Source organism: Lactuca saligna, chromosome 1 (genome assembly GCF_052625555.1).
Source record: "Lactuca saligna cultivar CGN05327 chromosome 1, ASM5262555v1, whole genome shotgun sequence".
Taxonomy (NCBI): domain Eukaryota; kingdom Viridiplantae; phylum Streptophyta; class Magnoliopsida; order Asterales; family Asteraceae; genus Lactuca; species Lactuca saligna.
The window spans coordinates 71839748-71857662 of record NC_136417.1 but is presented as its reverse complement, the minus strand read 5'-3'; the positions used below and the strand labels follow the sequence as shown (position 1 = coordinate 71857662).

At 33.2% G+C, this 17915-nt stretch overlaps 1 protein-coding gene and 1 long non-coding RNA gene across 3 annotated transcripts; one reads left to right on the top strand and one right to left on the bottom strand.

The window, feature by feature from the left end:
- Positions 1-10048: 10048 nt before the first annotated feature.
- On the bottom strand, positions 10049-12170 carry LOC145039684 (uncharacterized). 2 transcript variants are annotated; one of them, XM_078987705.1, is made up of 7 exons: positions 11902-12170; positions 11488-11597; positions 11217-11366; positions 10974-11143; positions 10614-10724; positions 10472-10516; positions 10049-10396 (listed from the first exon to the last, which is right to left on the bottom strand). In XM_078987705.1, the coding sequence occupies exons 1-7, from the start codon at positions 11999-12001 to the stop codon at positions 10237-10239; spliced, it is 846 nt and encodes a 281-aa protein (XP_078843831.1). In that variant the 5' UTR covers positions 12002-12170; the 3' UTR covers positions 10049-10236. The 2 variants fall into 2 exon arrangements, with proteins under 2 accessions (XP_078843831.1, XP_078843832.1); XM_078987706.1 differs by having other exon boundaries at positions 11488-11808; positions 11902-12157.
- A 3816-nt stretch (positions 12171-15986) lies between these two features.
- LOC144999462 (uncharacterized) lies at positions 15987-17294 on the top strand. Its single transcript, XR_013660907.1, has 3 exons — positions 15987-16020; positions 16096-16557; positions 17205-17294. It is a non-coding gene; the product is annotated as an uncharacterized LOC144999462 (long non-coding RNA).
- Positions 17295-17915: the final 621 nt, after the last annotated feature.

Below are 17915 nucleotides of genomic sequence, written 5' to 3'. Positions count from 1 at the left end.
TCCTTTACCCCTTGCAAATTGGTTAAACTAACAAAAAAAAAAAAATGGCGTTGATATATTATACAAAAAAAATGCACAAAAAAAGAACGTTATTCAATTGATCTATATAATTACATTTACAATATTGAAAAAAAAAACCCAACTTTTATGGCTTTATATTAAAAGTTTATAATAAATAAATTAAATTCGTCAATACATGGACTTCTCAGTAGCTATTTAACTTGTTTGATTATAAATCAAAAACATATAATGAAAATGGAAAGCAACTTGTTCATATATAAGCTTTAAAATATACGATGGTAACATTAACAATTAATTAAAAAATATTAATGTTGAATTCGTCGTCATTGGTGACACATGATACATATGTAATTAGATATGTTTAATTCATCTTCCCATATATTTTACATGATATCCGGGTAGCGTCCAACATCCTAGTGTCTTAACAAATCTTTGTTTATCCTCACCAAACTCCCATCTATCCAAAGTGTTATAGTGTTATAATATTGATGCAACAGAGTCCTATATATATTGTAGTCATCCCTCTCTCTCCAAAGGCTTTTATGGAGGGTAAACTAAGGACTCCTCGTATATCAAGTATTATGGTTAACATTTAGTATCTCAATACATATCAATATCTATCCTTATCGAGCTCTTATTTTTAGGTAGGAGGGGGGGGGGGGTGTTAGGGAGCGCATACACACAAACACACACACATGCACATACACACATGCGCATGCACACACACATATTCTCTCTCTCTCTCTCTCTCATAAGGAGTAGCAAACCAACAACTACATATATCTAATGGTGTAGTGCATCTCAATGATATCACATGATCCTATCTCACATATATGTTGATGTTTCTCATCTCGTCACAAATAATTTTTGGAAAGTAAACCAAGACTATGTATATCTAATGTTATAGCGTATCTCATAATGGTACGGCACGGTCCTATATGTCACACATATATGTGTGAGACTAAACCAATGACTCCACATATTCTTACTGTTAGGAATAATGTGCAAGAAGTAGATAATTTTTGTACTACTAATTATGTGTGAGACTATGAGGTCACACACTAGAATCTATAAAAGATTCATAAAGGATAATAAATATTTATTAAATATCTTATTATTTATCAACCAAATAAATATTAAGTAATAGAGATTTAGTTATTATATATAAATCCAAGCAAATTAAAGCAAAATAAGTTAAAGAGTTTTATTTATAAAATAAAATGTTTATTTTGTTTTAACTAAATTATTAATTTGTTGACCTAACTTATTAATTGAGCTAGAAAAGGCTTAATAGTCTTAAAAAAAAATAACAGTATTTAAGGAGGTAATAAGCATAATTATGGTATTAAGCAAGACAAACTTAATACCTTAATTTCATCTACTCTCGTCCCTTCTTTGGCGATGTCTACTAGCTAAGGAATATCAATAAACTCATTCAGGTTTATCGATTTTTCACGAGATGAAGGTGTTTCCTTGATATTTTGCTTTGATTAGTTAAAGATCAATACTTCATCAGAATTGGCTTGTGTTAATACACACATATACAACCTACTTTGGTGGTTGTATCCTACATCGAAGCTCTGAAGGTATGTATTCTAAGTTACATATCTCTTATGGTTGTGTTTTAAGCAGATAATATTATGTCTATTTAGATCCTTTGAGATTGTTGTTAATACGAATATCAAATACAATGAGAATTACATTTCCAATACACAAAAATTAGTGATCACAATACAAAGAGTGAGAAGGCAAATGTGTAACAATTTGCGCCACTAAACCCTTTTGTATGATAAAACCAATTATTTTGAAGGCTACATCTATAGATCTAGGGGACACAACATTGCTATGCATCGTCCGTTGTACTCTATTTGTAACGACCCAATATTTTCAATTAAAGTTTTCATTTTTAAATTAGCCAAGCATTCCCATAAAATGTGAAGTAACATTAACCACTGTTTTAAAAAATTCCTAACATTAACATTTTAATCAAAACACCAGAGTGTCTCATCAAAACAAATATTGGAGAGTGCACGTCGCGCCATCAAGCCTTGCCCTTGCCCTTAGACTCTGAAGTACCTGAAACAAATCAACAAAATGTAAGCTAATGCTTAGTGAGTTCCCCAGAGCATACCTTACACCCAATCCACATAAACACATATCATATTAACTATAAAAGCTACATATACCACATAAGCCATGCATACAAACATATAAGGATGTTATGGGCTCCTCCCAAGGTCTATTTCCAGGATGTCATGGGCTCCCCACCTGGTCTTACACCTAAGTGCTATGGGCTCCCCCACATGGGCTTACATCCAAGTGTCATGGGCTCCTCCCATGGGTTTTACTTGAAAAGCCATGGGCTCCCCACATGGTCTTACATTCAAGTGTCATAGGCTCCTTCCATGGTCTTCCATATAAGTATTACATATATAGCTAACATAACACTAAGCATAACTAACTATCATACCACATATCTCTACAACAACGAGTGTACCACATATCACAAATGGGCCGGCCTTGGTGCCTTCGACCCATTGGTATGGTGAGGAGACTCACCTCACGTGAATGCTGAACTATCAAACTAAGATCAGATAAATCACGCGTGCTGCTCCAACTCAACTACCTATAATCAACATGTAATTAACTTGTTAAAATGTCGAAAGACTATAGGTGCCCTCAAAGTCAACCCTGGTCAAAGTCAAGGTCAACGGTACATGTTGACCTTAATTCGTCGAGTGCATCTTAGTAACTCGTTGAGTTCCTCCCGAGTCCATTCCACTGAATCCCATGCCAACTCACCGAGTCACTTAAGTGGCTCGTCGAGTTCGTCAAATGTCGAGAAAACTCAAAGTTCATGCAGTCCCAAAACCCTAATCCTTCACTACAGTCATTCCGAATCTCGAAAACAGGTAAACCCTACCCGACTCGTCGAGTCAACTAAGGGACTCGACGAGTTCCTTCGGTTCCTTTTTTGTTCAACCCTTTTCAGTGGGATCTAGGGTCCCAAAATTTAGATCCAACTTCCCTTAATGCATTTACCACATAAAGTTGCAAACTTTACGTGCATTCAAGGCCTCACAAGGATAAAACATCAAAACTAGGCTTCATACAAGGTTTTAGTGCATGGAAAGGGCCTAAGCTGGATAAAGTAAGCAACTTTATGTCATTAGGGACCTAGAGAGGACCAGATCTGGAACCATATCCTCGTGATAAGTCCAAAATTTGAGTATGACTCCATTTTGCACCAAAAATGATCATTTACTTCAAAGAAAAGGGATCTAAGCAACTAAAGATCAAGGTAAGGGCTTTATACCTCCAGATGGTTGCCAATACAGAGTAGATGTCAGATCTACTACTTCTATTCTTGCTCCTTCTTCTTCAAGCTCCAAAATCATTCACAACCACAACAAAATTACTCACAAACTCTCTCTCTCTCTCTCTCTCTCTCACTCAAGGAGGTGCAAGGTTCAACTAGGGTTTTCTCTGGCTAATAAAGTGGTAAGGGAGGCCACAAGAGGCGGTTTATGTTCTTTAAATAGGATGCAAACCCTGAAAATTAGGGTTTTCCTTAACAATGCCTACTCGTCGAGTCGGGGCCTTCCGACTCGTCAAGTAGGATTTAAAATCCGCGTCCTCATAATGACTTCTACTCGACGAGTTGGAGCTAACTCGCCGAGTCCATGCACAAAACCCTATAATTTGATAAATTAAATAATACCTGGAACAGGTGTTACACTATTAAGAAGATCCACCGCATCCGGTGCGAGGAAACCAAACATATCAAACACAAATGGTATAAACACGTATTGATTTTCCAAGCACGATTTCTCATGTTTTGTGACTTTGCATGTGGTAGATTTTAAAGCAGCATATCCCGTCTTGACACCCCCAACCCTTAAGCCCACGAGAGGGGATACCCCTGTAAGGTCCACACAAGCACGTTTCCCTCCAACTCATCCAACAACCAAAACATCAGCTGGTCTAAGAGTTGACATTCCTTCTATCGGGCCAATTAAGATATTCAAAGGTAACTCTTTGTTGGCGGAAACTTCGACACACTTAAATATGTCAAGAAAAACATCCCCACCATATCGTGTCGATGTTTAAACCCCAAGAGTTCTTTACAATGAGCTGCATGATCTCCAAAAGAGTTCAAACTTGCCTTGCGGCACACCAGACACATCTCTTTAGTTGGAAATATAAGAATCATGAGCCGATATTTAAGGATAGTGTAATACTTCACATAAGACATATGTTAGCCAAGGCCATCCATAGGGATAGCTAGAAGAAAATCTTGAACATGTGATGCTCGTAAACACTCAAAAACTATTTTTTACAACTATTTTAGATTATTACAAACCCCAACATCTAGGGGTGAGCTTTGATTATTTATACTTCATACCATTTGTTTCAAGGTTTGTAATTCATTGGATATAATACTAATTGTAACACCCAGAATCAGGAAGACCAAGAAAGGAAAGAAAATCCCTAAGTCAAAGGAGTCAACTCTTCGAGTCCAAGGAGGAACTCGACGAGTCGGAGCGTGAACCGTGTCGCAGATTAAGCGACCGACTCGGCGAGTCTGGTCTGGTTTGGGAAACCCTAATTTCCGGACTTGGTACCCTATTTAAGCATCATTTCAGGCCTCCACCCCAGCCTCCATCACTCCCTTTACCTACTCTCGAAACCCTAAGCCTCCATTGTAGTGCTCTCAAGCTTTCTTTGCCATTTTTGGGTGCTTTGAAGCTAGAATGAAGAAAGGAACCTTTGGTGATTCAAGAATTGACAGTAGATTCTGAGTTGGTGTGATATTTCATATCATTTGAAGGTATGAAGCTCATACCTTGGCTGTTATTCATTTAGATCCCCTTTCCTAGTTAGATTTTATCATTTTAGGGCTATTTCCAAGGTCAATTCGTGTATTGTGCCTTGGTGAGCAAAGAGAACTTCATATCTAGGTTTGTCTTGGCCTAGAAACCCATAAAGTATCTATCTTTGGTGTATTGGTGAAGCATGTTTGTCTCAAACCCTAGCCTCTAGAGTGTTTCAAGCATATAACTCCTTGGTTTCACGTAAAGTTTGCAACTTTTCGTGAAGGGTGGGCCTTAGAAGTGTGGATCTATAGTTTGGAGCCCCTGCATGGCTCGAAAAGCCTCTACATGGATTGAGAACTGGAGAGACTCGGCGAGTCACATGGTTGTATTCGACGAGTTGTATGAACATGTGCATGGACTCGACGAGTTGGAAGAACAACTCGGTGAGTCTGTTGAAGATTGCCTTGGACTCGGCGAGTCAGGTCGCAGAACCCCAACCTCTTTTGGTTAAGCTTCGGATCTGTGAGTCGGTTGGCGACTCAGTGAGTTGGTCAAGACAGAATTCAGAGATCATTCAACTCGACGAGTCCTGGGGCGACTCGGCGAGTTGAGTCGTGTTATAAGAGTTTTCTGAGTATAAGAACTCGACGAGTCGACGGGTAGACTCGGCGAGTAGAGTCAATCAGGAAGGTTGACTGTGACCAGGACTTTGACCAAAGTTGACTTAGTTGACCTCGGGAAAACATTTTAGTCTAAGTGTTGTTATTGGTATTGGTTGCTCAGGGGGGCTAGAGGAGCAGCATTTCGGAAAGTTATCAGTTAGCAATCGAAGGGTTATCGGCCGAGTTCAGCAGTTCAGGTGATTTTCCTTCCAGTAGGAACGGGTCTACGGCCATAATGCCGGCCCATCTAGTTAGTAGTAGTCTTCGGACTTCGGTTCAATGCACTAGTTCAGTGTGCTTGATGTCTTTGTGATTCAAGCATGTTTTTGTGTTATGTGTTCCGGACTTCGGTCTGATGCAGTATGCAATATATGTGTTTATGTTAGTAGTTATGATTATGTTATGCCATGTTCAGCCAGTTAGACCGGACTTCGGTCCGATGCAGTTAGCCGAACTTCGGTCCGATACAGGGGGCAAGGAGTTAGTCCGCACTTCGGTCCGATGCAGTTAGCCGGACTTGTTCCGATGTAGGGGCAAGGCCCCAGTTAGTCCGGACTTCGGTCCGATGCAGTTTTCGGACTTCGGTCCGATGCAGTTTTCAGACTTCGGTCCGATGCAGGGGGCAAGGCCCCGGTTAGTCCGAACTTTGGTCTGATGCAGTGGGCAAGGCCCAGTATGTGCTTTATATGTTACTTATGGTATGTGGTAGTTTGGGGGAGCTCACTAAGCTTTGTGCTTACAATTTCAGTTTTGGTTTCAAGTACTTCCGCAAGCAAGGGGAAGAACTCGGGTTAATGGCATGGTATACACCACAGCTGCAGTTTATTCCTGGGAGTTTTATTCATATTTTGATGTGATATTAACTTCAGTTTTGAATTGATACATTTACTATGACATTTTGAGACATATGATTCATGGTTTTATTATTTAATGGTTGATGTTGCGATTTTTAGTAATATCAAAACAAAAAATTTTCGGTCGTATTTTGGGTCGTTACACTAAAATCAACAAGATTATAGTCTAAACTCATCTACAAAATCTAAATTACATGTTGGAAAAAACCGCACGTCAGTTCGACAAACAAATAAGATATGCTTGTTTAAAGACTTTCATAGAATACAAAAGTTTAAATTTCTTGTTGAAAAGCTGAAATATTTCAGCTTTGATATCTCATTTTTGAATATTGTAACTCATCCCCAATATAACACCAAAACAACAAAATTATAGTATAAAATCATCTACAAATTCTAAGTTACACATTGGAAAAAACCGCATGTCAGTGTAATTTAAAACGATTGAGATATTCTTGTTTAAAGAATTTCATATAATAATAAAACTTTAAATTTTTGCTGAAAAGTTGAAATATTTCAATTTTGATATCATATCTTTGAAGGATTGTAACTCATCGAATATATATATATATATATATATATATATATATATATATATATATATATATATATATATATATATATATATATATATAGTCTAAAATCCTCTACAAACTCTAAATTAAATGTTAAGATAAAACTGCATGTCAATTCGATTTAAAAGAATGAGATATGTTTGTTTAAAGAATTTCACAGAATACAAAAGTTTAAATTTCTTGCTGAAAACTGAAATATTTCAGCTTTGATATTTCATCTTTGAAGGATTGTAACTCATCAAATATAACACAAACAATAATAAAATTATAGTCTAAAATTATCTACAAACTCTAAATTATACGTTGGGAAACCTGTATGTCAATCCGACTTAAAACGAATGAGATATGATTGTTTAAAGAATTTCACAGAATACAATTTTTTTTTTAAAATAAGCCGATCCTAAACCGGTTTTTACTCGGAACCAGACGGACCGGACCGGTAAAAAAAACCGGACCGGTTTTGCTCAAATCCTAGAACCAAGAATCGGCCCAAGGATTCAAAAAAATGATTTGGTCCTATCCGATTCACTGGTTTGGTCCGGTCCACAAGTCCAAACGCTCACCTCCACCAACAATGGTATAAGAGCTATGTTTAGAAATTATTATCACTTAATTATAGTACCTGAGGGCCTTTGACATGGTGGTATCAAAGTGTTTCTCTTGTTTGGGGTTGAGGGTTCAAGTGATGTGATATATAAAATAAGTAGTTTAGGAGCTGGATTTAAAGAGAGTGTGTTAGGCGTTTTAAAAAAAAAAAACACATAATTTGCAGTAACTTGGTTGTTTGTTCATCATGTTCTTGAAAAATAAATCAAAAATACTATAATTGTTAAATAGTTGATTTGATATTTTTAATGGTTTGTAAGCTGATATATTTTGGATATTATTTTCTTATTAAACTACATGTATGATTTAATAAAACAAACTATTAAAGTGTTCATTGTGACGAAAACATTACTTAAGCCCAAAATTGTATGTGTTGAATGTTGTGGTTGCATATGGTTGAAATTGTGTTGTATATTTATTTTTGGTTTATTTAATTTGCAAAAGAGTTTGTAAGTTTTGTTGTACAATTTTTATTGTAGATTGTAAAACGACGAATCAAGACGACAACATGCGTCTTAAAACAAAAGAAACGAGGATCATGCTACGTCGTGAATCATGCATCTTAAAACAAAAGAAATGAGGATACTTGATCAACAATGATGATGTGAACATGAGTTGGTGTATCTCTTTACAAAGTCCATATTTATTTTTATATGCATTATAGTAATATAATAATATTCTATTAATTAGAGACCCCTTCGGTTACTTGAGTCATCAGAGTTTATGAAAAGTACTTATTTAATATAAATCAGAAAATATTTTGTTTTTTACTAAATAAATGTCTCATTCATAAATCTTCCACACAAAAATGTGTCGAACTCTATCAATGTTACAAACGTCTATTTTTCTAGTTTGATTGCAGTGAGTTGGTGCACATGTAGTGTGAAGTATACTCCCATACACCATTAATTTTTTATAACACAACTTCTTTACCTAATCATACCTAATTTGGTAGCAATGGGACAATGGAGATAATGTTATACATTTATTCAGGAGAGTTTCAATATATTTTGGTAAAAACTTATTACTTACAAGTTATGTTATCTTCTAAACGGATATGTAAGAGAATCATCAATGGTCTATAACATCTTTCTTATTATATAAAAAGGTTGCATCTTATCTTTTCTTTTTCGACTAACAATACATATAATCCATTTTGATATAGTAAACATATAACGATGTATAAAAATATTATATTAAACTGTTACAAGATAAATGCGGTAAATTAGTTTTTTTGTTATTGTTTTTTTTATCATGTTTATTAAATTTATCAATAAACTTATAATAATTCACATCAGCAAATTTACAATACACAATTAAGCCACCTTCTGACTAGATATCTAGTCACATGATGAATTAAATATACTGATAAATAACAAATAGTATTTTAAAAAGAATATTGACTTTTTGATATATATATATATATATATATATATATATATATATATATATATATATATATATATATATATATATATATAACACGGGAGGTTTCAGTTGGGAAAAAAAGTTGAGAACGAAGGAATGGATTTGAATCATTTATTTCGTATATAAATACACTTATATTTATATTTGAATCATTTATTTCGTATATAAATACACTTATATTTATATTTATATATAAATATTACTCATATTCTGTCGGCCCGGTAAGTCAGAATGTTTTACAGTAAAAATAAATGATTGACCGAGAATGATTCATTCATTCTTAATTTTTTTTATTTTTTCTCAAGTGAATTGATCTTTTCTCTCTCTCTCTCTCTCTCTCTCTATATATATATATATATATATATATATATATATATATATATATATATATATATATATATATATATATATATATATATATATATATATAATAAATTTAATTATTCTTTAATCAACCTACCCCACAACCCTATATCTCACCTAACATTGTGTTCTTTCAAAGAAACATACTTCACAAGAAAAACAAAGTAGAGGAGGGCCAGATCATTTTAATGCAGCCTAATTAGTATTTTTTAATAAATAAAAATATAACAATAAATACTTCTTATTATTAGAAAATTAAGTATAAGAATAAGTTTATTGTTTCTAGAGGTTTTATAATGTGCTAAAAGGACTTAGGACATGGCCTAGGTTGTTCCAAGAAGAAGTATTTAGAATGTGATGTTATTTTTGGCTTTTCCTACAAGATGAAACTGTTGTTCTTTTAATGTTTTTTTATTTTTTTATTTATTATTATTATTATTATTATTATTATTATTATTATTATTATTATTATTATTATTATCATCCCTAAATGTCGAAACCTTTCAAATATTGATTATGATCATAAACAATCCTCCTTTTAGATCATCGTTTCAACGTCTAACGTTTTTAGTCCTCAATGTTTAACAACCTTTGGATTTACATAAACAAGATGAACTTTAATGATTCCACAAGTCATATATAAAATCCGTATATAATACATTAATTTCTCCAAAAAAATAAAGAAAATCCAAACAAATTCAACTACTCCCAATTACAATATTAAATAATCAATACACAACCCGAAATTTTGAATAAAAATTATATAACACAAGTCATCAATTCTTGTTCTCTATGCTTGTACTATCTCCATGTTGCATCACCAAACCAAAACATCTTCAAAAGTGTAAATGACTATTTTGCCCTTTGGTCTTTGGACAACATACAACAACTATATCAACTGAAAATATAGTTACTACAATGCAATTGCTTGTGGATAAGTAGCACTAACTTCCATTCTCAATGACCCCCAAACATTTTTACATTCTTCCCATTTTGCCCTCATGCCTACCAAAAACACCTCTGCCCACACTTCATTATCCCCATCTATGCTCAGATCATAAGGTACAGAAAAACTGTTTCCACCAAAAAAATATAAACAACAATAATGAACAAAAAATAAAAATGAAAATAGTTAAAAAGATTCTTACCTCATTAATTCTTCTTCTGAAGGTTTTTTACTGGAGCTACTGTTCCTAAAGTTTAATAATAATATGCACCAAAGTTAAAACTAGAGCATAAAGTTTGCTACTTTACAGAATATAAAGGGTAAAATAGACCAAAACCACAAACCTTTGGACAAAAATGTTAAATAGATGTAGTGATTTGGTGGAAAGATTATATACAGCATCTTCTATATGATCCTTCCCAAAAATATACACCACTGGGTAACCAAGAAGCCACCTGTAACAAATATGTAAAATGACATAAAAGGACATACAAGGGTATACAGCATATAAGGGTATATTTGGAAAAGAAACATGATTTTTCCATTCCTTTGTAACACTCCATTTCATTCCCTCTTTGGTTACTGCATACTAAACAATACCTTAGCCTTTTACTAAGAATCATGTTCATGCTACTAGAAGGGTATAATCGTCAATATAATTCTAATATTTGAAGACAGATGTTCAAGATGGATGAATTAATTACCCATTTAAAGTTGGCAAAGTGATGAGTGTATCTTGCATAAAATGAGTGAGATCAATGAAGTCAGAATCATCATTATTTGTTATTACATCAGTAGAAAAGAATGATGAAAACAGCTTCTGAAGTGATATGAATTGTGCTCCTATAGAACTCGTTTCAACCTCAGGTATCATCTGGATTAATTGATTTAAAATAAGAAATTGGAAAATAAATACAACTTTGTGAATTATATTTATAAGTTTTAACCTTTGGTGGATCGTGTTCAAGGTCAACAAAATGCAGTTTGACTTCTTTGTTTATTGTTGATTTCATAAAATCTGCAATCGCTTTGACATGTATTAGATATATCATATCTTCAATAACCATGACTCTCAAGTTTTCAAAGATAGAAGACTCCTGCATTCAAAAACCACAAGAAACAATAGTTAAAAGCATCTCTGAAACTTGAAAAGCTGAGTTTCTGACAATAATGCAGAGATGTTATAATATCGATTCAAGATATAAGTTGTAATGAAACCTCTTTGTTAAGCTTTAGAAATGCACATAGTCTTTCTCTCAATTCAGGCATCTTTCCACCATAGTCTATCATTATTACTGGTCTCATTCCAGTGCATAATGCCAGGATATCTGCCGAAATATACATGTAAGCAAATGTTGCTATCAGTTCATTGACAACAAGTTGCTGATATTGAGTTTGATCCAGAGTATTAGCACTATTTCTCATTATTGGAGTATTTTAGCGAATGTTGAAGTAGTGCTATGAATTACAGTTCGAACAATTGTATCATGGTTCGAACTTTTTACATGATCGTGAAAGATACTTGCTCAATTAGGGTTCCTAAAACCGAAAAAAACATAAGAGTAAAAACAGCAGATACGATTGCGAATATATATTATTGGATTTCTAAGGGAAGCATGAAGGGGTTAGAACCTGTCTCAAGACGACGCTTTGATGAAGCTCTGAGACGCCAGTTAGTTCGAGAAAGTGAAGAATCGAGTACCCTTAAGACCTCTGATATATCTACCTCCATTGCAGAAGAAAAGAGTGTCGATCAGCTGAATAATAATCTTGAGGTGCTTACTGATACCACATATCAGGACTTAAAACTCTGAATGACTAGTTTTCATTGTAAAACACAAAATCTGTAAACCTACTTGGGGAAGGATTAATTGGGTTTGTTTTCAAAGAAAGTGTAACACTACAAACTCTACTATTTTGTTTTAGGGAAAAACTCATAAAAACCCTCTGTGTTATACCCTTAAAAAAAACCCTCATATGTTTCTTATTTATTATTATTATTATTTTTTTTTTTTTGTTTTTGTACAAATTAACCTTTATTCTTTCTGACCTTCGTTGTTTTCATGCTTTGTAACCGGTTAGCCCTAATCAATCAGTAACATAGCTGACATGATTTTAAAAAGGCTTCTTCTTCTTCTTCTTCTTCTTCTTCTTCTTCTTCTTCTTCTTCTTCTTCGGTGCAATCTCGTTTTCTACTTCTTCTTCCTAAACTTCGTGCTGCAATCTCAAATGGATGATCTTCTTCGGTGTTTGGGATTGCTTTTGAACATTAAAAGTTCTTTTAGTAGAAGGATCTTTAATAAAAGGACTTTATGCAAAAAATGATATTTAAAATGTGTTTGGATTTAACAAAATGACTTTTGTCTAGCTTTTATACGTAAAGTCTCCGAAATGTGACTTTTCTAAACCCTCCCTTTTTTTTTTTTCTTTTTTACAAAAAGTCATTTCAAAATATATTTTTTATTATCCAAACAACTTTAGTCTTTTTTTTTTTTTAACTTTTTATAAAAGTTAAAAGTTAAAAAGTTATTCTAAAAAAATCCCAAACACCCTAGAATCCTTAACTTCAAGCTATGAAATCAAAAAGTGTAAATATGGTGAATAATCAAGATATGGACTTCAATGACAAAGAAGAACCCATGTCCACCTTTCATTCGGTGCCGTGATTCTCAGGTATGTGAAATTCATTTAAAATTGATGGTTTTTCCATAATGTTTACACAAAAACTTCAATTTTTTTGTAGGATCTTTCAAAAGATTGTAAACATTTTTTATGGATGGATGTTGAATTACCTGTTAACTTAAACCAGTATAAGTATAAAATCAATGAGTCGCGACAGGAGAATATGTATTTGTACAAGGATAATATGATCATGTCCAAGAAGACTATGGAATTGGAGAATGAGAACAGGCCCTTCAAAAGAAAGTAATGATAAATTGAGGTGATAAATATGTGTAATATGGAAAGTTAGGTTGTTATTGTTCTAGTTACAACTTGTTAATGTAAAACTAGAAGTTATAATGCTATTTTGTAATGTTGTCCTTGTTATGTAACTTTGGTCATGTTTATGTAAAATTGTAATGTGTGCTTTGGTGGTTGTATATTTTTCTCTTTGTTTACTGAGCATGGACTAACTGGTATGCTTCTTTGTTTAACCATAAAAAAAGCCACAGTTAAACACAAGAACAACATCACAGCCAACAACAGTCATTGACAATTTCCCCCTTAAATCTAATCATCTGCAATTCTCGACTTCAAATATTTGATGTCTTGACATTGTTGTAGCTCATGGTAAATCACTAATAGAAAATAGATACTTAGTCATGAAAAAATGGATTATTATGATTAAACAAATGGAAAAGGAAAAATACATCGATAACAAAAATATTAAAAAATTAGTGCCGACTCTAGAATGGAATTTAGTATTATTGAACGTACTTAATTACTTTGATGGACAAAGCCACGGAGTAATGTTTGACTTTTGTGATTATGCATCAAAAGTCTTTTCTTTCTTTGGTATTATCATTATTTTATCATCGAATCAAATACTGCTTTTTCAATATTTAACTAAATCTTTTTTCATATTGACAGAAAATATTAAAATGTTAACGTAACAAGTAGCCACACAACTAATATTTACAAAAAGTTTCATAAATTGATTAATACTCGATATCTAGTTAAAGTTATTTTAATTCAATAAATAGAAATGGATGAGCAAACTAATATGTAAGTAAATATATTTGCAAGATAATCTTTAAAACTCCAATTTCATTGATACCAATCAGAGACAAAAAAAGGAAAAACAGAATCAAGTTCACACAATTTCATTGATACCAATACACAAAATCAACAATTTCATTAATACTAACTCAATTTCAGTAACAAAAGACTAGGAATACTGAATTCCAAGAATCAAAATCATCACAAAAGACTAGATTTTTGTCCCCTTCACATATTGTCTTGTCCATAGAAGAAGGAACGTATTCTTATTCATCAAGCTCATCATCTGTTCCATTCAAACCCTCAATATAAAATTCAACTAATGCATTTGAACTTGAAGTGATAGCTGTGGGTTAAAGCTTCCATAAAGAATCAATGCAAACAACAAAATAAGAAGTATGGATAAAAGACTCTTCCACGAAGCTTTTCCTTTCTTTCGTGTATAGAATGATCGATAAAAAAAAATGGGTACGGAAAGAGGTACCCCACGTACACCGAAAAGAACAGCGGTTACTGGATAAATTCAATAGTTTATGCGGTTTTAGATAGAATAATGGTTAATTTGTACCAAAAAAATATATAAGGTTTTTTTTTTTTTTTTTTTTTTTTTAAACATTAGGGTGAGGATTTCCTTTTGATTTAGTAGGGTAGGTTTATGCCACAAAATGTGAAATTATATATACAAGTTTGTTCTATTTTAGTTTTATTTTTTGTTTATTAATTATACAATATATTAAATTTCTCTGTTCTTAGCTACAGTGAACATCCACCAGTTTTAGCAAAATTGGTCCTTCTTTTAATACATGTCCGTACAATTTTGTCTCTTCTGTGCATCGGGTCATTTTAAGTCATTATTTATATTGTTGTTGGGTTTCTTTTGCTTCCTCACCGTTGCTTGAGTAGGCGTACGTGTCCGCTTCTGATTCTCCACCGTTTGCTTCTCCAATAAAAGTCTTACACAGTTCCACCGTATGTGTCCCTTTTTCGAAGTACCCACCGGGGTTTCTTTAAATCGATCCATTGATGCATCCACCGCCTTCATTTGTTACCGCTTCCACTACTTCAAATCACCGACTGTTTTCTTCTCCTTCTACCATGCCCCTCCTTCTATCTACTCCTAAGGTTCGTTTGGTCTTCGATCGGCAGGCTCTCAAGCTTCGGGACCCGGTCTCATGGCAGATCGACCGACCCTTTACCTTCGTTTGTTTGAAGGTTTTCTGACTGGAAGCGCTGAAGAATTTTGTTGGATTTCAGTTCAGTTACGGTAATGTTTTATTCCATTTATTGTTTCGGACTTTAATTATAGGTGCGGAAATGGAATTGAAGTTAATTTCATTACAATTTCTGAATTGATTTGGTTCCTTCACACCCTTGGAACAATCGATCTCAAGATTCCAGATTCTATCTTTAGTTAGAGATTCTTGAAACCTGTATTTCCAAAAAAAGTTCCATAATCGATCCAAATGCTACATTTAGTAGATGGAAAGTTGTGTCGTTCAATCAACTACAGTGGAACCACAAGGTCAATTTTCAATCTTTTGTTTTACAGCCCCATGGGTATGGAAACCTGATTTACTTACAATTTCTGAACTGACTTGGTTCCCTTTCGAATTTCAGTATCAGAATCTAACAATATGTTCGCATCTTCAGCACCATGGCTTCTAAATTCACAATTTATTTAACAATTTTATTCGTTAATCGTTTACATTGTTTTCCGTTTGATTTTCGTTCACAAGTATTTTCATACAAAATTTCTATCTTCAGTTAGAGATTCTACCAACCTGTAGCTCCGCAATTGATTCTCACTTCAGCTTTTACTTTTTGTTTTGGTTCAATCAGGTCTGGGTGTCATCTGATACATGACAACACTGCTATTTGTTTTGGCAACAATGTGGAAGCTTTATAACCATTTGAAAAATGTCCAATTTGGGTTAGCTTTGTGATTTCTTACATTTAAAATCATCAAGGAAATCATAAAAAAGGCTTTAAGTCTTCATAATAAAGGTTCAAACATTGATGATGACGAAACAGGTACCTTTCATTGCCGTGAACCAACTTCCTTCTGTTCTGATGGAAATGTTGCTGAATTTGGGATTTCTTTTGCAGCTTTTTTCGGGCTTTTCACTTTTCCTAAGATATTCGTTGTAGTTCCAAGCAAAAAAATTTATCTCGGACCTTGAAACAGGTGGTAATGACATCTTTTTTAAGATATTCTTTAACTATTTATGATTTTATCATTAAGGAAGAAGGAATACTACTATTATTTTGGAACATTGCGGTATGTATTTTGTCTATGATTTTCATCAATGGTAGTTTTGTCTTTTAAAATATCTACTAGGTTGAGTGACTTCCTTTTTCTTTTACTTTTGTCTATGCCTTTCATCAAGGGTAGTTTTTTCATTTAAAACATCCGTTCTTCTTTTGTTTTCTTCAAGGTAAGGTTATCGATTTCTATTATTTGAGTCAACTGTCTTATTTTATTTCCTTCTACATATTTGGTCTTTACGTGGTCAAGATGATAAGATTCGAGTTCTTCTTAAGAAGGCAGATCAAGTTAATACTCTACAAGTAAGACCTACTTTCTTTTTATTCTTATACTGAATAAATTGTGTACATAAGACTAAATGACTATTTTGCCCTTAAGATTTAATCATGACATGTGGTTCTTGGGATTTGGCATAAATAAGCAACAACTTATCATGTGGAAACTTTTTTTGGGGGGCTAATTTCCTAATTATTAACCATGTACAAATGTTTGTATGCATTTTATGTTGACACTTCAGATTGTTACTTCTGGAAGAGTTGACTTTCACTTTTTCACTATGTTATCCATTTTAGAATAAAGGTCAATAAAGATTTTGTTCCAAGGGTAATTTAGTATTTTGTGATCATTTAGTGTTAGCTGCAATTTCTCAATGGAGTTGAAGGCTTTTTATTTTAATCATTCAGGACCCGATGCAATAATAGTAATGCATTAATAAATATATATTAAGAATGGAAATATTATGGAACTTAAAACCTATAGCAGCTACATTTTCCCATTATAAGTTCGGTTCTATAATGGATGGATATAATTGTTTTAATGAATCATTCATTTATATAGGTCCTTAATGCTTTGTTTAGAATCTATGAATGTGCTCATCGTACCATTTAGGAGCACATCATCGTTTAACTTTCTTGACTAACTTAATTTCCCTTACCATGCCCCGTTATAGAATTGTAGACACCCAGGTTAACCAAAAAGCTTCAAATGTGAAAACAGGCTGCAACATTAGTGGATTACAGGAAGATGTATCTTATGTAAACAAGGTATTTATAATTTGCTGATGTAGCTTCTACTTTTTTATTGTATAATTTCTTTATGTATCTCATCTAACTAACAAATTCATTACAATGCATTTTTTGCTTTTTCTGCATTGGTACACATACATAGAGTAGTAAACTGATGAAATATGAGAAAGTAACTCACAGGTTTGCTTATGTAATTAACTGTAACACACTTTAGTACATCGCCTGAAAGAACACCTACAAAATCACTTTACTTTGATCATTCCACTACCTTATCACCTTAAATTCGCTCAACTGTCGAATTTAATGTCCACGAGATAAAAGGGAATCACTTTCATATAGTTTTCTATCTTTTTTGTTAAAATAGGACTCTTTTTACTCATACATGTTATGTTATAGAAAAATTTCACAGAACATGCAATTGTAACTTTCTTTCTTTCTTTACTTATTCTATTGATCTTTCCATCTTCAATGATTGTGTTGAAGTTTCATTTATTTTTTTATTACGCGGGTAACCCTACCTGAAGGAAAACTGAATATTTTCCTGCATAAGTTTTGGATTTGAAGATTGTATAATAAATAAAACCACAAATTAACTACAATAAGAACTACAAGGTGCTACCAAAAAACTGTTAAAA